The sequence below is a fragment of the Salvelinus fontinalis genome, chromosome 12 (genome assembly GCF_029448725.1).
Source record: "Salvelinus fontinalis isolate EN_2023a chromosome 12, ASM2944872v1, whole genome shotgun sequence".
Taxonomy (NCBI): domain Eukaryota; kingdom Metazoa; phylum Chordata; class Actinopteri; order Salmoniformes; family Salmonidae; genus Salvelinus; species Salvelinus fontinalis.
The window spans coordinates 43181377-43204301 of record NC_074676.1 but is presented as its reverse complement, the minus strand read 5'-3'; the positions used below and the strand labels follow the sequence as shown (position 1 = coordinate 43204301).

The following is a 22925-nucleotide window of genomic DNA, read 5'->3' as shown; positions in this document are numbered from 1 at the left end:
TGGCTCAGGTAGTGCAGTTCATCCAGGATGGCACATCAATGCGAGCTGTGGCAAAAAGGTTTGCTGTGTCTGTCAGCGTAGTGTCCAGAGCATGGAGGCGCTACCAGGAGACAGGCCAGTACATCAGGAGACGTGGAGGAGGCCGTAGGAGGGCAACAACCCAGCAGCAGGACCGCTACCTCCGCCTTTGTGCAAGGAGGTGCACTGCCAGAGCCCTGCAAAATGACCTCCAGCAGGCCACAAATGTGCATGTGTCAGCATATGTTCTCACAAGGGGTCTGAGGATCTCATCTCGGTACCTAATGGCAGTCAGGCTACCTCTCGCGAGCACATGGAGGGCTGTGCGGCCCCACAAAGAAATGCCACCCCACACCATGACTGACCCATCGCCAAACCGGTCATGCTGGAGGATGTTGCAGGCAGCAGAACGTTCTCCACGGCGTCTCCAGACTCTGTCACGTCTGTCACATGTGCTCATGTGCTCAGTGTGAACCTGCTTTCATCTGTGAAGAGCACAGGGCGCCAGTGACGAATATGCCAATCTTGGTGTTCTCTGGCAAATGCCAAACGTCCTGCACGGTGGTGGGCTGTAAGCACAACCCCCACCTGTGGACGTCGGGCCCTCATACCACCCTCATGGAGTCTGTTTCTGACCGTTTGAGCAGACACATGCACATTTGTGGCCTGCTGGAGGTCATTTTGCAGGGCGCTGGCAGTGCACCTCCTTGCACAAAGGCGGAGGTAGCGGTCCTGCTGCTGGGTTGTTGCCCTCCTACGGCCTCCTCCACGTCTCCTGATGTACTGGCCTGTCTCCTGGTAGCGCCTCCATGCTCTGGACACTATGCTGACAGACACAGCAAACCTTTTTGCCACAGCTCGCATTGATGTGCCATCATGGATGAACTGCACTACCTGAGCCACTTGTGTGGGTTGTAGACTACGTCTCATGCTACCAATAGAGTGAGAGCACCGCCAGCATTCAAAAGTGACCAAAACATCAGCCAGGAAGCATAGGAACTGAGAAGTGGTCTGTGGTCACCACCTGCAGAATCACTCCTTTTTTGGGGGTGTCTTGCTAATTGCCTATAATTTCCACCTTTTGTCTATTCCATTTGCACAACAGCATGTGAAATTTATTGTCAATCAGTGTTGCTTCCTAAGTGGACAGTTTGATTTCACAGAAGTGTGATTGACTTGGAGTTACATTGTGTTGTTTAAGTGTTCCCTTTATTTTTTTGAGCAGTGTATTATTCTCGGCATACTGCAGTCATGTTCAACATTAAGGTGAACATATGGATACATTACAGTCGTTTGTAGTCTTGGCTTTAATTGATCAGTTTAATATTGTTGTTGTTGCACCATGCATACAAAGTATATCGTACTGTAGTAGACATTTGTTTCCACGATTTCAGCTTTGCTAATTGAAGTTGATGAAAAAGAGGTGCAGCGCAAATTTGCTTTCAGTTTCTTTTTTATTGCCGGTTCATTGAAGCACAATTTCATTGAAACAGCTCTGCTTCCTCGGGCTTTAATCTTACAAAACCGGTCCTCTTTATGAATAGTCTCACCCAATGTGGTATTTTAACATTGAGCAAACTAGTTATTGAAACAAGATTCATCATGACATAGCTAATTAACCACTCATAATCCAGTGAACCACAATTGTTATTTTCTGTTGTGTCCACAGGCCACATGGGCCATTGGGGCCATCACATTGGTCACAGCTGCAGCAAGGGCCTTCTCTGTGCTTGGACTGGTCAACACACGCTCCAGAAACCGACCCTTCTGAGGACCCTCAACAATAGCAGTATTGTCTTGTGCTACTGGTCTGGGATTCAAACTTCCCCTCAGTCTTTTGTTTAAGAGGATACCTCATTTTTACCCAATTTCATAAAAAAAATATGCATTTATCTATTTTTATCATCCTTTGTATTGAAGGCCAAGCAGACCAAATACTGTATACGGTAGAGATGTTGCATACATTCAAATTTAAAATGTACAGTGGGGAGAGAAGTATTTGATACACTGCCGATTTTGCAGGTTTTCCTACTTACAAAGCATGTAGAGGTCTGTAATTTTTATCATAGGTACACTTCAACTGTGAGAGACGGAATCTAAAACAAAAATCCAGAAAATCACATTGTATGATTTTTAAGTAATTAATTTGCATTTTATTGCATGCCATAAGTATTTGATACATCAGAAAAGCAGAACTTAATATTTGGTACAGAAACCTTTGTTGGCAATTACAGAGATCATACGTTTCCTGTAGTTCTTGACCAGGTTTGCACACACTGCAGCAGGGATTTTGGCCCACTCCTCCATACAGACCTTCTCCAGATCCTTCAGGTTTCGGGGCTGTCGCTGGGCAATACGGACTTTCAGCTTCCTCCAAAGATTATCTTTTGGGTTCAGGTCTGGAGACTGGCTAGGCCACTCCAGGACCTTGAGATGCTTCTTACGGAGCCACTCCTTAGTTGCCCTGGCTGTGTGTTTCGGGTCGTTGTCATGCTGGAAGACCCAGCCACAACCCATCTTCAATGCTCTTACTGAGGGAAGGAGGTTGTTGGCCAAGATCTCGCGATACATGGCCCCATCCATTCTCCCCTCAATACGGTGCAGTCATCCTGTCCCCTTTGCAGAAAAGCATCCCCAAAGAATGATGTTTCCACCTCCATGCTACACGGTTGGGATGGTGTTCTTGGTGTTGTACTCATCCTTCTTCTTCCTCCAAACACGGCGAGTGGAGTTTAGACCAACAAGCTCTATTTTTGTCTCATCAGACCACATGACCTTCTCCCATTCCTCCTCTGGATCATCCAGATGGTCATTGGCAAACTTCAGACGGGCCTGGACATGCGCTGGCTTGAGCAGGGGGACCTTGCGTGCGCTGCAGGATTTTAATCCATGAAGCCGTAGTGTGTTACTAATGGTTTTCTTTGAGACTGTGGTGCCAGCTCTCTTCAGGTCATTGACCAGGTCCTGCCGTGTAGTTCTGGGCTGATCCCTCACCTTCCTCATGATCATTGATGCCCCACGAGGTGAGATCTTGCATGGAGCCCCAGACTGAGGGTGAATGACCGTCATCTTGAACACCCTTGAACAGGGTTCTGGAGATGCACAGGAAGCCTGGTGCGTGGTGTTGGCACTGGTGGTACTGGACTGGAGCGAGGAGGTGGCACCGGATATACCGGACCGTGAAGGCGTACTGGCTCTCTTGAGCACCGAGCCTGCCCAACCTTACCTGGTTGAATGCTCCCCGTAGCCAGGCCAATGCGGGGAGGTGGAATAACCCGCACTGGGCTGTGCTGGCGAACCGGGGACACCATGCGTAAGGCTGGTGCCATGTACACCGGCCCGAGGAGACGCACTGGAGACCAGCTGCGTTGAGCCGGCTTCATGGCACCTGGCTCGATGCCCACTCTAGCCCGGCCGATACGTGGAGCTGGGATGTACCGCACCTGGCTATGCACACGTACAGGAGAGACCGTGTGCTCTTCCGCATAACACGGTGTCTGCCCGTACTCTCGCTCTCCACGGTAAGCACACACCTCAGGGCGAATACCGCGTGTACTACGCCAAACCAACAGCTCTCTCTCTTCGCTCTCCTCCAATATTACCAACAACTCATCGAATGTCTCATAATCTCCCATCCTTTCACTTTCCTCCAATCTGTCCAATAACTCCTCCACATTCTCCGACTCGTACCTCAATTTCGCCAACTGCTCCTTGTGGTAAGCACGGGGAGCTGGCTCAAGTCTCCTACTTGACCCAGCTACACTCCCCGTGTCCCCCCCCCAAGACATTTTTGGGGGAGCCTCTCGGGCTTCCAGCCGCTCTGCCTTGCTAGCTCCTGCTGCTGCCGCTGCTGCCGCTGCTTCCCCTTACCACGCTGCTTGGTCCGAGTATGGTGGGTGGTTCGGTTACGGTTTTCTTCCTGGGATGAAGGAGAGGACCAAAACGCAGCGCGGCTAGTGTTCAACATGTTTAATAAAGAGAATAACGTGAACACCACAAACTACAAAACAATAAATGTGAAAACCGAAAACAGTCCTATCTGGTGCAGAACACAAAGACAGGAAACAACCACCCACAAACCCCAACACAAAACAAGCCACCTAAATATGGTCCCCAATCAGAGACAATGACAAACACCTGCCTCTGATTGAGAACCATATCTGGCATACATAGAAATGGACAAACTAGACACACAACATAGAATGCCCACCCAGCTCACGTCCTGACCAACACTAAAACAAGTAAAACACACAAGAACTATGGTAAGAACGTGACAGACAGGTGTCTTTTATACAGGTAACGAGTTCAGTCAGGTGCAGTTAATACAGGTAATGAGTGGAGAACAGGAGGGCTTCTTAAAGAAAAACTAACAGGTCTGTGAGAGCCGGAATTCTTACTGGTTGGTAGGTGATCAAATACTTATGTCATGCAATAAAATGCAAATTAATTACTTAAAAATCATACAATGTGATTTTCTGGATTTTTGTTTTAGATTCTGTCTCTCACGGTTGAAGTGTACCTATGATAAAAATTACAGACCTTTACATGCTTTGTAAGTAAGAAAACCTGCAAAATCGGCAGTGTATCAAATACTTGTTCTGCCCACTGTATATCTTGCTGGAGATACACATTTTGAGATGTTGAAAGAATTGGTTGGGTGAAAATTAAATGTAAAATGTGACAAAGGAATCATTCATAAAGAAAACTGACACATTATTTTAGTCTTTATTATTACAATAATAACCCGTTCTTTTATTTTGTTATATAGTTCAATTTTGTCAAGCACATACATAGTTTTGAATAGCATATAAAATTCTATCACAAAAAGAAAACTGACAGAACTAATTGAATCACAATACAAAAAAAATGAACTGTGAATTTTTTTAATCAACTGATAAGTATGTTGACACACTTTACATAAAAATGCCTACATCAAAGACAGTACAGTATGAAGATAGGCTAAAACTGCTTCTCCAATAGAAATCCCTGATCACACTTGTAGGCGATGTTGAGTGGCTAAACTCATGCATAAAAACCAATGAGTTTCTTACTGTATATAAACCCTGGATTGCTGCTGTGTTTTGGCCAATAAGAGGCTTTGAAACCACCGGTCAACGTTATTGGCACTCAATAGGAGCAGTCCTCCATTGGAATGAAAGGAATTCTACAGTATTTCAATGAAATATTTCAAGGACAAAATCATATGTATTTAAGTATTTGTTTGTTTTGGTGGGAACAGTAACATTAGTAATTTAAAAAAATGATCCTTAAGGAAAATGTTTAAATATAGATATATATTTTTATTTGTACTCTCAGCTCACATAATATAATTTTAGACTATACATTAAGATGTCTGGTAATAGAATACACGTGGCAAAACAAATGTAGACATTAATAAATGCATTTCTATAGCTTCCAAAATATTTTACATCGGTGCGGGAGTTCCAAAATGGAGGCACGGAAACTAAAAATACCGCTTTCAAAAACGTTTCTAGTGTGTATATAAATCATTGGTACACGTCGTCGTGTCACGGTAGTCTCGCGCCGAATTGCGCATGTGCTGGCGGTCAACTCAAAGGTACTCCTTTGATATAAAGTTGTTTTTGACGAAAATTAAAACCTGTCAGTTTGTCACTTTCACAAGGTTGGAGTAATAACATGTTCAACTACTTAAGACATTGGCTCGAATCTAGGTTATGCCCAGTGGTGGAAAATGCACCCAATTGTCATACTTGAGTAAAAGTAAAGATTCCCTAATAGAAAATGACTCAAGTAAAAGTGAGTCACGCAGTAAAATACTACTTGAGTAAAAGTCTAAAAACTATTTGGTTTTAAATATACTTAAGTATCAAAAGTAAATGTGATTGCTAAAATATACTTAAGTATCTCAAATAAAAGTATGAATCTTTTCAAATTCATTATATAAAGCAAACCAGATGGCACCATTTTCTTGTTTTCTTTAATTTACGGATAGCCAGGGACACACTCCAACACTCAGACATTAATTATAAACAAAGCATGTGTTTTGTGAGTTCGACAGATCAGAGGCAGTAGGGATGACCAGGGATGTCCTCTTGATAAGTGTGTGAATTAGAAAAAATGTCTTCCCTGCTAAACATGCAACATGTAATGAGTACTTTGGGTGTCAGGGAAAATGTATGTAGTAAAAAGTATGACATTTTATTTTGGAAAGTAAAAGTTGTCACATGTAAATAGTAAAGTAAAGCACTTAAGTAGTAGTTTCATGTATTTTTACTTAAGTGCTTTACACAACTGGTTATGCCTTTAGATTTCAAGAAAATTAACAAATAAGGAAGAATGTTTTATTCTCAAACCCTAAACCCAGGCCTGGTCTGTTTGATGTTTGCAAGCGTTCCCAGAAGTCTTGCAAAGTTGAGCCTTTGGGTTTAGAAACCGTGCCTACATTATTTGATATATATATATATATTAGTACCAGTCAAAAGTTTGGACACAACTACTCATTAAAAGGTTTTTCTTTATTTTTACTATTTTCTACATTGTAGAATAATTGTGAAGACATCAACACTATGGAATAACACATATGGAATCATGTACTAACCAAAAAAGTGTTAAACAAATCAAAATATATTTTATATTTGAGATTCTTCAAAGTAGCCACCCTTTGCTTTAATGACAGTTTTGCACACTCTTGGCATTCTCTCACCCAGTTTCATCTGGAATGCTGAAAGCTCTGCAGTCCAAACTCTGCGGTCCAACTCATCCAAAACCATCTCAATTGGGTTGAGGTCGGGTGATTGTGAAGGCCAGGTCATCTGATGTAGCACTCCATCCCTCTCCTTCTTGGTCAAATAGCCCTTACACAGCCTGGAGGTGTGCTGGGTCATTGTCCTGTTGAAAAACAAATGATAGTCCCACTAAGAGCAAACCAGGTGGGCTGGCATATCACTGCAGAATGCTGTGGTAGCCATGCTGCTTAAATGTGCCTTGAATTCTAAATAAATCACAGACAGTGTCACCTGCAAAGCATCCCCACACCATCACACCTCCTCCATGCTTCATGGTGGGAACCACACATGCAGAGATCATCTGTTCACCTACTCTGCATCTCACAAAGACACAGCAGTTGGAACCAAAAATCAGACCAACGGACAGATTTCCACCGGTCTAATGTCCATTGCTTGTATTTCTTGGCCCAAGCAAGTCTCTTTTTCATGTTGGTGTCCTTTAGTCGTGGTTTCTTTGCAGCAATTCGACCACGAAGGCCTGATTCACACAGTCTCCTCCTCTGGTATACCACCCCTACTTTGTCACAACATAACTGATTGGCTCAAATGCATTAAGAAGGAAAGAAATTCCACAAATTAACTTTTAACAAGGCACACCTGTTAATTAAAATGCATTCCAGGTGACTACCTCATGTATTTGGTTGAGAGAATGCCAAGAGTGTGCAAAGCTGTCATCAATGCAAAGGGTGGCTACGTTGAAGAATCTCAAATATAAAATATGTTTTGATTTGTTTAACACTTTTTTGGTTACTATATGATTCCATAAGTGTTATTTCATAGTTTTCATGTCTTCACTATTATTCTACAATGTAGAAAATTGTAAAAAATAAAGAAAAACCTTTGAATGAGGAGGTGTGTCCAAACTTTTGACTGGGCCTGTATATAATTTATATATATATATATTTTTATTAACAACAAATCAATACAAGAAGGACATGGGGAACACAAGTATATATAAAGAATATGCAAAGGACATTTGGGCTAGGGGGTACAATATCACATTACACCTCAAGGGGCATACACACACTCATAATTCGAACAACGAATTTTTTTGTTGGTAGAATATTTAGTTGTCTTAAAATATAGTTATTTTTATAAGGTAAGAAAATGTGGTGTTTTTTTGTAAATTTACATTTGTGAATATGAAATTTGTCCAGAAGAATAATGAAATGAATTACATAAAATTGTTTCAACTTATATCTATCGTAGGTAAAGAATCCAAGCAGTACATCTCTCACATTATTTTATAGTTGCAAAGAATGTATCTGTCTGTTCTGGTCCTTGGTTCAATAAAGTTTCCAAGCTTCAAACGTATATGTGACGTAGATTTCATGCGCAAAGAAGCCACACGTGTTATGTTTTCATGGAGGTGGTTGGTAATCTGTTTAGGTAATTTGTAAATCGTAATATTCCAAAGGAAACGCAATTTAAATAAGTGATCAACAACACCAGCAAACATGGGGAAGAAACTCAAAGTTGGAAAGACCAGAAAAGATAAATTCTACCACTTAGCAAAGGAAACGGGTAAGATCTATAAACGTAGAGAACTCATCGTGCTATTAGCCTCATTTAAATGGGCTAGCTAAATCAAGTCCAAGTTAATTAATACAGTATCTAAACAGTAAGCTAGTTGTACTGTGTGCTTTTGAGTTTAAACAGATACTGTATATGTGACGTTAGCTACCTAGCTATTGTTGCTCATCAGGGATTGGGTACCCTTGATCATATAGCCATCAATATTCAAGAACTTAGCTATCTAGAGATACTGTAGCTAACTGGCTTGTCAGGATTGTGATACTGATATTTCAAGACAGCTGGATCGTGTAGCATTAAAACAGCTGGCTAGTAATGTAGAAATGACATTGTCTGGTTATATATGTGTAATACTCTCGCTCTCCTCTCCCTCAGGATATCGTTCACGTTCTTCCTTCAAGCTTATTCAGCTGAACCGAAAATTCCAGTTCTTACAGAAAGCCAGGGCTCTGGTGGACTTGTGCGCTGCTCCGGGTGGTTGGTGGGTACCGTAGCTATCTGCATCGCGTGTCACATGATCTCAATATACTCTCATACGCTACTGACTGTCAAGTCTTACTTTAGCTAGCTATTTGATATGTTAAACATTATCATGTCCTGTAGTAGGCCTATGAAACATTTTTGTATCTTGTTTTATATATATTTTTTGTTGTCAACATTCTTTCTCTCTGTCATACCATAGGTTACAGGTGGCGTCCAAGTTTATGCCCATCTCCAGTCTTGTTATTGGTGAGTCAAACCTCGTCTCAGACACCTCTAACATATACCAACTTACGTAATACTTAGCTGTAATACTTAGCTGATATAAAAAAAATAACCTGTTGCAGTGCTGTTATAGTTATTTGATGATGTCACTGCGTTCCTATCTCGTAAGGTGTCGACTTGGTCCCAATCAGAACTATCCCCAACGTGGTCACCCTGACAGAGGACATCACCACAGAGAAATGCCGGCAGGTAGGTCAGAGGTCAAATTAGTGAGTCTGTTATTTAACCATAACAGGATGGTGTTTTAATGTAGTTCATCACAGTACAGTGTTGACATAACTCCTATTGAATGTTCTAGGACAGTATTCTATGATACACTGTTATATGAGTTGGTAACTTCATCATACATCACCAAATTGTGACAACTTTAGTTCAAAGAGGACCGTGTTTGACGTAACTGTTGTTTTGGCCAGGCTCTGAGGAAGGAGCTCCAGACATGGAAGGTGGATGTGGTCCTAAACGACGGAGCTCCAAATGTTGGCGCTAACTGGGTGCATGATGCCTTCTCTCAGGGTAAGTAACGCACTGATAACACCTTTATATGTAAACTGAGAGGAAATGAGCTTAACACCACGTTTGTCCGTCCATCAGCTATATGGCATGTTCACTCTCATAACATATGTACAGGAGAAATGTGTATTAGATTAACAGTAAATTAATGACATTCGAAGGTAATAAATCAGTGTCGAGGAGCAGAACACAATCTTTGTCTTGCTTGAACCCTCCTCTACCTACCAGCTCATCTGACCCTGATGGCTCTGAAGCTGGCGTGTGACTTCCTGGCCAAAGGGGGCACGTTTGTCACCAAGGTGTTCCGCTCCAAAGACTACCAGCCACTGCTGTGGATCTTCCAGCAGTTCTTCAAGAAGGTGCAGGCTACCAAGCCCCAGGCCTCCAGAAACGAGTCGGCTGAGATCTTCGTCATCTGCCAAGGTGGGTTGGTTCACCCCGACTCTCTATAGCAGAGTTGGAAAAGTAAGAAGTGCCATTGATATTCATTGAGGATTTTTCCATTCTGATTGGAATTCCCATTCACTTCCTGAATTGACTCCAACCCTGCTCTTTAGCACCAGGTATCGAGAGTAAATTGAGAAATATATACTTTGGGTTTATTGTGGTAAATGTTGGTCTTGTTGAGTAACTGAGGACGGGACTTCATTCCATTTCAGGCTACCTGGCCCCAGACAAAATTGACAACAAGTTCTTCGACCCCAAACATGCTTTCAAAGAGGTGGAGGTCCAAGCCAAGGCTATCAAAGACCTGGTCCCTCTGAAGAAACCAAAGGTGTGTGTAATTCTTCACAGTGATGTCTTATGAATGAACAGACTGTATATTTTAGTGGCTTCATTCATTCATGCTGTTTTTCAGGCGGAAGGATACACAGATGGTGATCTGACCCTGTATCACACCTTCTCAGCGACCGCCTTCCTCAAGGCTGACAACCCTGTGGACTTCTTGAGCAAAGCCAACGAGGTGAGACGCATTATACAGAACTTTACAATGGCAGTCAGCATTGATGGCAAGTTAACTTGCTGGCTAGCTAAACCACATTTAGCTACAATAGCATTTCTGTCTCTGAGCAGATTTTAATATTGTTTTTATTGGGGTGTCCCTCCAGATCAATTTTGACAACCCTGAGTTAGAGTCTCACGAGGCCACCTCTGACGAGGTCATAGAGTGTTGCCGTGACATCAAGGTTCTGGGCCGCAAGGAGCTCCGGTAAGCCAATGAGATTGTTATACTGTAATGATAACAATACACTGACTTCATAACGTGTTTTTTTTATAGACCCAAATATGTACTGCAACCCAAGTCTCGTCGCCGGCCCTCCTATAGGGCTCTCCAATGACCTTTGCCCTCTGACCCTGTGTATGTGTGTGTCCTCAGTCTGTTGCTGAACTGGAGGTCCAAGCTGAGGAGATACCTGGCTAAGAAGCTAAAGGACGAGGCCAAACAGCTGGATGAGGACATCAAGTAAGAATTGTTTTAAACATTCCTTAATCTTCATATCTACAGCAAGTTCTATTGAGAGAGACTCCCAGTCCAGATTGAACCCCTAGACTCCCAGTCCAGATTGAACCCCTAGACTACATAAGGCCCTAGGTAGAACAAATCCAGGTAGGTACTGACTCCACCTGGTCTTCTGTTTGTTCCCTCCATATTGTTTTACACCCATCCAGTCTGAACACATGAGAGTATCATGATTTGCCTATCTAGGGATTGGGCCTGATTTTGGTAGACAAGATCATCTCTTTTACACAGGTATGAGGTATGTCAGGTTCTAAATTAACATTATTTGAAGTTGCACATCCCATTATACAGAGCAGTAGGCATCAATAACATTGGCCTTTATTGTTGTGCTTGTGTGCAGACTGAGTTCAGGTGAGGAGGCGAGCGATGCAGAGGAGAAGAAAGAAGAGAAGAAAGAGGAGAAGGAGAAAAAGAAAATGACGGTGGCTGAAAAGAAGGAAGAAGAGGCCGAGTTGGAGGAGGAAGAGATGGAGCAGAAACTGGCCGAGCTGAAAGCCGAGGAGGTGGCAGAGCTGAGACGGTAAGTCTTTATTCTGAGGAGAAGGCAGAGCTGAGACGGTAAGTCTTTATACTGAGGAGATGGCAGAGCTGAGACGGTAAGTCTTTATACTGAGGAGATGGCAGAGCTGAGACGGTAAGTCTTTATACTGACGAGATGGCAGAGCTGAGACGGTAAGTCTTTATACTGAGGAGAAGGCAGAGCTGAGACCGTAAGTCTTTATACTGAGAAGATGGCAGAGCTGAGACGGTAAGTCTTTATTCTGAGGAGAAGGCAGAGCTGAGACGGTAAGTCTTTATACTGAGGAGATGGCAGAGCTGAGACTAAGTCTTTATACTGAGGAGATGGCAGAGCTGAGACGGTAAGTCTTTATACTGAGGAGAAGGCAGAGCTGAGACGGTAAGTCTTTATACTGAGGAGATGGCAGAGCTGAGACGGTAAGTCTTTATACTGAGGAGATGGCAGAGCTGAGACGGTAAGTCTTTATACTGAGGAGATGGCAGAGCTGAGACGGTAAGTCTTTATACTGAGGAGATGGCAGAGCTGAGACGGTAAGTCTTTATACTGACGAGATGGCAGAGCTGAGACTAAGTCTATGCTCACCTATCTGCTCTCTAGTGCATATACCAACAATGGGATTTGATGGATCAAAATAGAATAACTTCACTATTCACACATTACAGATACAATACACAAGTCCCAAGAATCAATGTTCATTAAAAAGCCTTACTGATGCTGGCACAACTGGTGTCTTGGTCTTGAGGGGCAGAGACCTAAGTCTGCGGCCTGATGGCAACTGCTTCCGGATTTAAGGGAGGGGGGTTATGATATGACAGACGTCAACACACCTTACAAACAGGAAATATAGCACATGTTTGCTGGTATATTCTGTGACCGGTGCTGTATTGTCCAATGTGAGGTGTTGTGCTGACGTGCGTGCTTGTGTGTTGTGCCAACTAGGAAGAAGAAGAAGCTTCTGAAGGAGAGGAGGAAGCAGAGAGAGAGGGTGGCACTGAAGATGGACCTGCCGGGAGTCTCCATCGCAGATGGCAACGACTCCTCCATGTTCTCCCTCGCAACCATTAACAAGGCCACGGTAACACAGAGACCCATATGCATGCACATGCACACACCAATTGACCATGGACATGGTTTTGAATAGATTTTTAGAAAGGATGTTTTTGTTTTTGACTCATAAAATGGTAATGTATTGTATTTCTCATGATTGTGAAAAGCTTCATCTTTCCCCTCATTCCGTCCCTCTCCTAGGTTCTGTGTGAGATCACCAAGGGGGACATGAAGTTAGCTGATGCCATGGTGGAAGGGGAGGAGGACCTGTACTTCTCTGACGACGGTGACAGTGACGAGGTCTCCCTGGTCTCTGACCTGGACGATGACGACTTAGATGAGATCATAGAAAATCAGAAGGAGATGGCCAAGGACAAGGCCACCAAGAAAAAGTATGTCTTTCACTCAGTTTGTCTCTGTCTGTAACGCTGCTTTTGACACTCAGGGCAGTCACTTTAACTTCGTACATTAAATAACTTCTACTCAATCCACTTTTGGCTCATAACTTCATAAAAATGTTGACAAAACTGCTGTTGCAATGTTACTTTTTTTTTTTTTTCAATGCTTGATGTGTGTTGTAGAGTGTCATTCAGTGTGGAGAAGGAGGATGAGGAGGAAGAAGGGAGTGGCCTGATAGTGGAGCTGGAGGGAAAGGAGGAGAAGAGGGACCGTGAGACCAGCATGTGGTTCAGCAAGGTCTGTAGTACACACACAGTCACCCACACACAACACTCTGTACTCACACGCACAGTCAGACACACAACAACACGCTGCAGCCACACACAACACACTGTACTCACCCACACACACTCACTGACCCACCCACACATACATGCTCACCGACACGCTGTACGCGCCCACCCACTAACACAGACTTCCTCATGCACATGGAGTACTTTTATAGTACCCTTGGTTCTCTCATCTCTGTGACCTCTGACCTTATGATGTGACTTTCTGACCCCCACAGGACATCTTCTCTGAACTGGATCTGGACGGAGATGCAGCGAGCGAGCTGCGGCAGACACAAATGCTACAGAACAAGGACCCTACAGGTACAGGAAGAGTACAGCAGGACTGCATCACAATAAAGTGTCTTCCTCCCCTCCTGTTTGATAGGTGGAAATTCCCAGTAGGTGTCCACCATATTGCTTTCAGCCCAGTGTAGGTAAAAGGGAAGAGTCCACTTTAGACTGAGATTTGTCCGTAGTGAGAGAAGAGTGTTGGATGAACTTTTTGTAACACCTTTGTTGTGTCTCCAGCCAAGGGGAAGAAGAGGAAAGCCCAAAAGGAGCCTGATACGGCCCAGCCCGAGGGGGAAGAGGCGGGGCCTTCACAGGAAGCTGGGGCAGCGGGGGATCACGACAGCTACTCTGATGACAACAGCAGTGACGAGGATGATGAGAAGTCAGGGCTCATGTCACATGACTTATTAAAGAATAGACTAGAACTTTTGTCCCATTTTGTCATATTGTTAACAAAATACCTTTTCATCAATTTTGCAGGATTCTGATAGCGAACAGATTGAAAAATGATTGAAGGAATTCTTTGATTTGAGATTAATATTAGATTGCACAGTCTTCTATTTGCCAGATTCCAACAGGGGTAGTGCTGGTAGACATTATGACTTGGCTTATGACCAAAATATGCCCTTTCCCCCGTCCTCTAAAAGTGTAAACATCATGTGTGGTCTACAGGAGTATCGCTCAGATGAAGGCGGCTAAAGGGTCCGGCGGTATCCAAGGAGACGACGACGACTTCCAGGTGGTGCCAGTGGAGAGCACCAGTGAGTAAAGAGAACATGTCTAGGGCGCGGGCCTTAGAGTGACTGTTTAGACCATTAGACCAATGGCAAGATTTTAAGCGGTCCTAAAGCTTTAACTGGTGTATGTTCCCCCAGGCAAGCGTGCTCGCATCATGAATGCAGAGGGTTTGGCCCTGGGCTGTCAGATCGCCACCTCCAAGAAGAGATCAAGGGACCTGGTTGACGGCTCCTTCCACAGGCAAGATTAGCTGATTAGTTTGTGTGTGTGTGTGTGTGTTCTCTAATGATACTACTTATTTAGCCATGCCATGTATTATTTCTGTGTGACAATGTATGTGTTCAGGTTTGCTAGCTCGGAGGACCAGTGCGAGGTGCCCGAGTGGTTCTTGGATGACGAGAAGAAACACAGGAATAAGCCTATCCCCGTCACCAAGGAGATGGTGGAGGAGTACAAGGCAAAATGGAAGGAGATCAACGCCAGGCCCATTAAACGAGTGGCTGAGGCCAAGGCCAGGAAGAAGAAGAGGGTGAGAGAGAGATGGTGGAACGAGAGGGTAGATGTAGAGGGGGAAAGATAATATTATGAAGGGAGACAGGGGAATGAGGGTAGAGGAGGATGTTGGGTAAAAAGGTGGGAGACAGATGGAGAAAGGGTGTAAAGATGGAGGATGCAGCATACAGTATGTGACCTTTGTTTATCTGTGCGGTATGACAGATGCTGAAGAAGATGGAGTCAGCCAAGAAGAAGGCGGAGGCCGTGGTCAACACAGTGGACATTGGTGAAAGGGAGAAGATGGCCCAGCTAAAGAGGTACAAATGCAATTTTACACCATCAAAACCTCTGCGACTACATGTACCACAACCATTTACACTGCTACATCTCTGGCAGTGACATGTCCCATTACAGTAGGACTTTACTACACATGTGGCTAGCTAAATAACTACCACTTTACTCTACCAGTGACATGTACCACCAACATTTTACTTTAGTAAGTAAAGTCCCTTCTCTCTGTTCTTTTAGTATCTATAAGAAGGCGGGCCTTGGTAAGGAGAAGAGGGAGGTCACGTACGTCGTGGCCAAGAAGGGCTCTGGTACCAAGAGGGTTCGTCGTCCGGGCGGTGTCAGTGGCCAGTTCAAAGTGGTGGACGGCCGCATGAAGAAGGACATGAGAGGCATGCAGAGGAAAGAGCAGCGCGAGAGAGGGGGCAAAAAAGGAGGGAAGGGGAAAGGAGGGGGGAAAGGAAAAGGCAGGGGTGGTGGAGGAGGATTTAAGGGTGGAAGAGGAGGGATGAAGGGTGGAAAAGGACGTCCTGGCAGGAAATGAGTAAAAGAACACCGCTCTGTCCCCTCCTTTTGTTTTCGGAGGTTAAATTATCTTTCCCCTCCATTTTGTATCTGAGAGTTGTCATATAGGCAAGCTAAGATGGCTGCCACACTGCTGGTTCTGCTACAGTGGAATTGTGGGCAACAGAGCTTCCCTGGTGTACTTTGAGACCATCTACCGAAACAGTGACCTCCGTACTGAAAAGCATGATAAAACAATACAGGTATCCTCCAATCTTTTGGGTAAATAAAAGGAGTGCTGTGTGTACATCTTTCTATGAGAGGATGTCCTACTTGCCTTACATCCGGTGTTGACTGAAGCTGTTTCAGTGCACACCCTGAACCACTCTGTAATAAATGGTTTAGATCAAGATTTCACATTAATAGAAATGTGTATTAAAATACATGTGCTTTCCACAGATGTTCTTTTAAATCTTGTAAATACTGATTTCACAATAAATGTCTTGATGAAACAAGTTAACTAATCATCTGTACCTCCCTGATTCTCTTCACGAACTAAAGTTTCTTCATCCGATGGTCACCCCTACAACGATTTTGAAATTCAATATTTTTTTACTCATGTTAATCTATGTCCTCACCATCATTTGCTCATGATTGGTGAACGAATTGGTCAACGTCACCATCCTCGGGCCGCTGGATGGGCGGAGTTTTTACTTTAGTCCAATGATAGGGTATACATCGAGTGTGTACGGAAGTGGTTCAACGCGGGTGTTTTGTCGATGTTGCAAACATCTGAAAAGGTATCTAAACTGCTTTCTTATTGAATTAATATGTCCTATTAGAAATTGTAGCAGCGTAATAATCATTTTGATCGCCAATCACACTTCTGTCGACTAAACATGCAGTCTTACAAGCCTATTACTTCTGTTAGCTAGCTAAACCGTTAGCCAAGCCAGAACCACCACTAGAGGATTTTGGCTACTTCTAGTAACTAGAGAGAAGTAACGATAGCTAACGTTATACATACAAGTTCATATATTAGACTATTGAAATGTGTTTGCATGCCAATCCGTGTGTGCCATCACCCCAACTCATTGTTTGTCTCGGTAATGACAACGGAGTTGAAAAGAGCACAACCCGATCTAGGTCCAGGCTATATTAAGTGGACCTCCTTTCCCTCTTCCCCCACATCTCTTCTGATCCCTCCAATTTGTCCTTTCATCCATCTCTCCGTCGCCTCTTCCTCATTATATAGGCCTATTATATCCGTGTCTTTCAGGTGAGAGGTAAGGAGGATGGACTTTACTGAGTGTTACAGCGACACGGTGTCCAGTCTTGCGGTGGCAGCACGCGAGAGAAATGTCAGGCGTGTGAGCTTACTGATCCAGAGAGGCTGCAGTGTGGACAGCAGGGATAACCGTGGCTGGAACGCCCTCCACGAGGCTGCAGCCGCCGGCACCGTCGTATGTGTGCGCGAACTACTTAAGGCTGCCGGTAAGGTTTGAGTTGAGAGAAGGGAACCATCTCTCTAATTCTATGGCTCTTTGTAAAAAATAAAATAAATTCATCTCCTTCATTGCTCTGATCCGAAGGAACTGACCAAGTGAAAACCTAACCTAACAGTGGAGGCTGGCTCATAAATGGCTGGAATCGAGTTAATGGAATAGTATCATACACATCAACGATGTGGTTGATACCATTCCATGATAGTATCATTCACATCAACGATATGGTTGATACCATTCCATTATAGTATCTTACACATCAACGATGCGGTTGATACCATTCCCACTGACTCCATTCCAGCCATTATTATGAGCCAGCCTCCACTGCAACCTAATGAGCTTCCACCATATTGTTTTCACCTGTCAAGTATTTTCCAATTAGTGAAAGGGAAGAGATGGGTAGAAGATGGGTTTTCAATTAATTGAAATATAGTTTATCTGAAGGGCACCTAAAAGGGGCATTAAAATATTCTAAAAGTGGATCCTTCACTAACCTCCTTGGCTCCTCTTTCCATTGGCTCTTCAGCAGGAAACTCCCGTGGTTGCCGTGCCTACATGGGCTCTCTGACACATGAGGGTGAGTCGGCGTTGTACCTGGCCGTGCAGCGCAGACACCTGGCCGTGGTCAAGCTCCTCCTCAGAGCACACGCTGACATCAACCAGCCAACCAATGACCTGTCCTGCCCTCTCTACGCAGGTAAGGCACACCGACACAGACAAAACACTTGAACTGTGTTATAGGTCTTATTAAAAGTGTGTGTGTGTAGCAGTAGACTGTGGGCACACAGATATCGTGGAGTTGCTGGTGCGGAAAGGGGCAGAGGTTAACGGAACACACACAGCCTCCTGCTGGACCTGCCTTCATCAGGCTGCCTATAAAGGTCACAGTGACATTGTGCGTATCCTGGTGGGCGTGTGTCGCCTGGAGGTGTTTGACGACCACATGATCACTCCCCTGTTTGTGGCTGCACAGTACGGACAAAAGCAGTGTCTCCAGATCCTCGCTGACGCAGGTACACATCTGTGTGTGCGCTTTCTGATTTTCATTTTTTTTTTTTTTAAGCCCGGTTCAGTGAAAATTCTGTTTCTTCCCCCAGTGTTTTATATCATATTGTACCACAGCTGATGAAACAAGCACTGTAAAAACGTGTAAAAATTGGATGTGTTATTTCCTGATAGTTGCTGGTTAAAAATACAATCTACACAGGACCTTCTAATCAGCAGGTTTGCATGGGCGAGAGTTGCCGTTTTCCATGGTGACGTCACTATACAGTAAATTGGTTATTAGACCAATAACAATACGTTCCAAAACTGCCGATTTACAGCTAGTTTTCAATTTTACTCTCCCCACATAGACCACTCCGACAGCCCTAACAAAATTATTTCTTCAGGGGTTGTTTATTGTTGCTAAAAAGCCATTTTTGCCCATTTTTTAAATGGAAATCTATAGGGCCTTTCACACTGCATTGTTCTTATCGCCAGGCGAGACTGCCCCTGGGTTAGCTTATCCTGTGTTCACACAACTATTTGTTAGCCCGGGCTAAGGATTCACACTTGTATTCCAAAGCCCTGGGCTAACGGACAAACATACATGCGACCAACATTCTTTGCCACGCGACCAATGTTATAAACAATAAGACATTTGTCCTCCTCCTTCTAGCCTAGCATTTGAAGCCCTCCTGCTTCTAGCCTAGCATTTGAAGCCCTCCTGCTTCTAGCCTAGCATTTGAAGCCCTCCTGCTTCTAGCCTAGCATTTGAAGCCCTCCTGCTTCTAGCATTTGAAGCCCTCTTGCTTCTAGCATTTGAAGCCCTCTTGCTTCTAGCATTTGAAGCCCTCTTGCTTCTAGCATTTGAAGCCCTCTTGCTTCTAGCATTTGAAGCCCTCTTGCTTCTAGCATTTGAAGCCCTCTTGCTTCTAGCATTTGAAGCCCTCTTGCTTCTAGCATTTGAAGCCCTCTTGCTTCTAGCATTTGAAGCCCTCTTGCTTCTAGCATTTGAAGCCCTCTTGCTTCTAGCATTTGAAGCCCTCTTGCTTCTAGCATTTGAAGCCCTCTTGCTTCTAGCATTTGAAGCCCTCTTGCTTCTAGCATTTGAAGCCCTCTTGCTTCTAGCATTTGAAGCCCTCTTGCTTCTAGCATTTGAAGCCCTCTTGCTTCTAGCATTTGAAGCCCTCTTGCTTCTAGCATTTGAAGCCCTCTTGCTTCTAGCATTTGAAGCCCTCTTGCTTCTAGCATTTGAAGTCCTCTTGCTTCTAGCATTTGAAGTCCTCTTGCTTCTAGCATTTGAAGTCCTCTTGCTTCTAGCATTTGAAGTCCTCTTGCTTCTAGCATTTGAAGTCCTCTTGCTTCTAGCATTTGAAGTCCTCTTGCTTCTAGCATTTGAAGTCCTCTTGCTTCTAGCATTTGAAGTCCTCTTGCTTCTAGCATTTGAAGTCCTCTTGCTTCTAGCATTTGAAGTCCTCTTGCTTCTAGCATTTGAAGTCCTCTTGCTTCTAGCATTTGAAGTCCTCTTGCTTCTAGCATTTGAAGTCCTCTTGCTTCTAGCATTTGAAGTCCTCTTGCTTCTAGCATTTGAAGTCCTCTTGCTTCTAGCATTTGAAGTCCTCTTGCTTCTAGCATTTGAAGTCCTCTTGCTTCTAGCATTTGAAGTCCTCTTGCTTCTAGCATTTGAAGTCCTCTTGCTTCTAGCATTTGAAGTCCTCTTGCTTCTAGCATTTGAAGTCCTCTTGCTTCTAGCATTTGAAGTCCTCTTGCTTCTAGCATTTGATTTCCAAAGGTGATGGTTTGAAAATTTAGAAAATAGACATAACAACCAATGTTTTTGCACGGATTAAAGTATTTGTCTGCATATGGATATATGAAATAATATAAATGTACTCATTAAGATAGCGTGCAGAACACATCACGAACATATGCTAATTAAGTGAAAGTGCCGTTATCGTGATTGGACAGTGAATTCTATGCGTTGTTCTTGACCCCGTTTCACACGGGCTATTTTGGCACCATGTTTCTGGGGCTAGCCCCAAAAAGTCAGTGCTAACCCTGCTCCGGCCCAGAGCCAGCTAGCCCTGGGCTAATGTTGGCGCTAGCCCACTTTACAATGCGCAAGTCTGAACACTCGCTTAGACCAGGACCAAAGTCTCCCTTAGCCCTGGGCTGAAATGCAGTGTGAATGCACCTTATTTTATTTATTTATTTTTTTATTTCACCTTTATTTAACCAGGTAGGCTAGTTGAGAACAAGTTCTCATTTGCAACTGCGACCTGGCCAAGATAAAGCATAGCAGTGTGAACAGACAACAACACAGAGTTACACATGGAGTAAACAATAAACAAGTCAATAACATGGTAGGAAAAAGAGAATCTATATACAATGTGTGCAAAAGGCATGAGGTAGGCAATAAATCGAATAATTACAATTTAGCAGATTAACACTGGAGTGATAAATCATCAGATGATCATGTGCAAGAAGAGATACTGGTGTGCAAAAGAGCAGAAAAGTAAATAAATAAAAGCAGTATGGGGGTGAGGTAGGTAAATTGGGTGGGTAGTTTACAGATGGACTATGTACTATACAGCTATACAGTAAGGTACTTAATTGTTACTCAGAAATGATTTGATATTGATATAAAAATGGCTGCATTGGGCCTTTAAGTCACTGTATAAACATTGTATGTTGTTTACATGTTTGGGTTGTAGGTGCCAATGTGAACGCCCAGGCGTCAGACTTGGCAACACCGCTGCTGATTGCGTCACAGGAGGGCCACGAGGGCTGTGTGGAGATTCTTCTGGACCACAATGCCAACCCAAACCTGTCTTGTTCCGACAACTGGCCACAGCTCCCCATCCACGCAGCTGCCGAGTTCGGCCACAACACTGTCCTGGCCAGGCTGATTGCTGTGACAGACCGGGTGTGTGACCATGGAGAGGGTGAGTTGAGTCCGCTGTACTCTGCTGTGAAGAACAATCACAGCCACTGTGTAGATCTGCTGCTAAGGGCCGGCTTCAGCCCGGACGCCCAGGACTGTAGCTCCCTCTTCAGCTCAGACACCACATCGCCGCTCGCCTACACCCTCGCCTTGAAATGCACATCCTCCCAGCCCTTTAGCGATTCGGCTCGCTTGCTTGTAGCCGCAGGGGCCACTTTGACCGGACGGGAATGGCTCTACATTCTGGCCATGTGCAAATCCGATGTGCTGCAGTATGTCTTACAACAAAGGAGCATCCCCAGACCAGAGCAGCTAAGCAGGACCATCTCGCTCTGCTCTAGGCCAGAGCAGCAGAGCAACAGCCCACTCAGTCCAGAAGAGTTGCGTGGGCTGGTGTGTGAGGCGCTCGACATGGTATGCCATGCCTCCTATTGGTTGCCCACGTTACTTCAGGCAGGCCTGGAGCCCTCCCTACTGTTGCAGCAACCTTACACGCTGAGGAAGGCAGACAGTGAGGTTTTGAATTACTTCCTGCAGTTTGTCAATTGGTCGACTCTTTCTCACCCACTAAAGGATATACTGCTACCCCGAAAGGAGAGCACCTGGAGGCCACATCACGGTAAGACACACGTACAAATATTACATTTTTTGCATTTAGCTGAAGAACGTCTTATCCAGACTGACTTAAAATAAGGGCATTCAACCACTGGATAATATGCACACAACTAATAGCGACACATGCACACACACACGGAAAACTGTCAACAGATGAATAATAATGGTGTGTGTGTGTGTGTGTATAGAGTGTGTGCCATCTCTCTCTCACCTCTGCAGGCTGCGGGTCAGGGAAGAGTTGGGTTCAGTGGCTCTGATGCAGACAGATGTGGTCCGACAGCTTCCTCTCCCCCCCCCACTGCAGATATACCTCCAGTTCAGAGACATCCCACCACCCTCACACGCAACAACAGTCCCACAGAGAGGGTTTCCACAGCGTCTATAACGATGACATACAGGGCTTCATATAACCTACCACTGAAGAGATGTCCTCAATTAAAAAATATCCACACACACCCAGTTCCTTATGCACAGCTGTTTCTGTTCTGTTGATGTGTGATTTTGGAATAGATCAGCTCTATTTGAACACAGATGTTGGTGAAAATGAATAGTTTTGTATTCTTTGTAGAATTGCCTGTATGATTTGTTTTGATTATTGTTCATTAAAACAAAGTATTAAGCTGTTTTGGAGTAAACTTTTTTCTTTTTAAAAATCTGTTCCATTGTGGTTTTAGTTTGGGGGGAAAGTGTGCTGACAGTAGTTTGTAAAACATATTTTTCTAGTTCAAATATGCGTTTGTTTTTTTCTTACCTTACCCCAACAATCCTCTAACCCGAACCTTCACAATCAGTTATTTTATCTACACCGGTCTAAAAATGAGGGTACAATCAGAATGTGGACAAGATCAGGACCCATGTCAGAAACCTGGTATTAAGGTAATGTTCCTGTGTTTGCAGAGATTACATTCACGGTAAACACTGCATATGTCGACGCAATCAGAAATTGCTTATAACCCGTGATTGGATTGAATCCCAGCCTTATTCAGTTTGGCCCGATGTTCAGCACACTGCAGATAGAAATGCAAGGTGTACACAACCCTCTACTCCACATGATAGAGAAACATGTCCATTACATTGCCATCTGCGGTACTCTGCTCTGCTACATCCTATTACTACAGGACCATGGCAGGTGTCAGGACCTTGCTCCA

General features: G+C 44.1%; 2 protein-coding genes across 5 annotated transcripts; both read left to right on the top strand.

Annotated features, from left to right (window-relative positions):
- The first annotated feature begins 8110 nt into the window (after positions 1-8110).
- On the top strand, positions 8111-16253 carry ftsj3 (FtsJ RNA 2'-O-methyltransferase 3). The gene is made up of 21 exons (XM_055940854.1): positions 8111-8309; positions 8694-8799; positions 9001-9047; positions 9193-9272; positions 9497-9596; positions 9822-10016; positions 10253-10368; positions 10453-10557; positions 10703-10803; positions 10972-11058; positions 11456-11635; positions 12575-12710; positions 12884-13074; positions 13264-13378; positions 13650-13734; positions 13942-14086; positions 14377-14465; positions 14580-14682; positions 14788-14971; positions 15160-15254; positions 15466-16253. Exons 1-21 carry the CDS (start codon positions 8243-8245, stop codon positions 15767-15769), a joined length of 2631 nt encoding a protein of 876 aa, XP_055796829.1. The 5' UTR covers positions 8111-8242; the 3' UTR covers positions 15770-16253.
- A 187-nt stretch (positions 16254-16440) lies between these two features.
- On the top strand, positions 16441-22400 carry asb3 (ankyrin repeat and SOCS box containing 3). Of its 4 annotated transcripts, none has more exons than XM_055940856.1 (6): positions 16441-16529; positions 17009-17223; positions 17764-17931; positions 18002-18247; positions 20933-21781; positions 21966-22400. In XM_055940856.1, the coding sequence occupies exons 2-6, from the start codon at positions 17025-17027 to the stop codon at positions 22160-22162; spliced, it is 1659 nt and encodes a 552-aa protein (XP_055796831.1). In that variant the 5' UTR covers positions 16441-16529; positions 17009-17024; the 3' UTR covers positions 22163-22400. The 4 variants fall into 4 exon arrangements, with proteins under 4 accessions (XP_055796831.1, XP_055796832.1, XP_055796830.1 ...); XM_055940857.1 differs by having other exon boundaries at positions 17761-17931; positions 18005-18247; XM_055940855.1 differs by having other exon boundaries at positions 17761-17931.
- Positions 22401-22925: the final 525 nt, after the last annotated feature.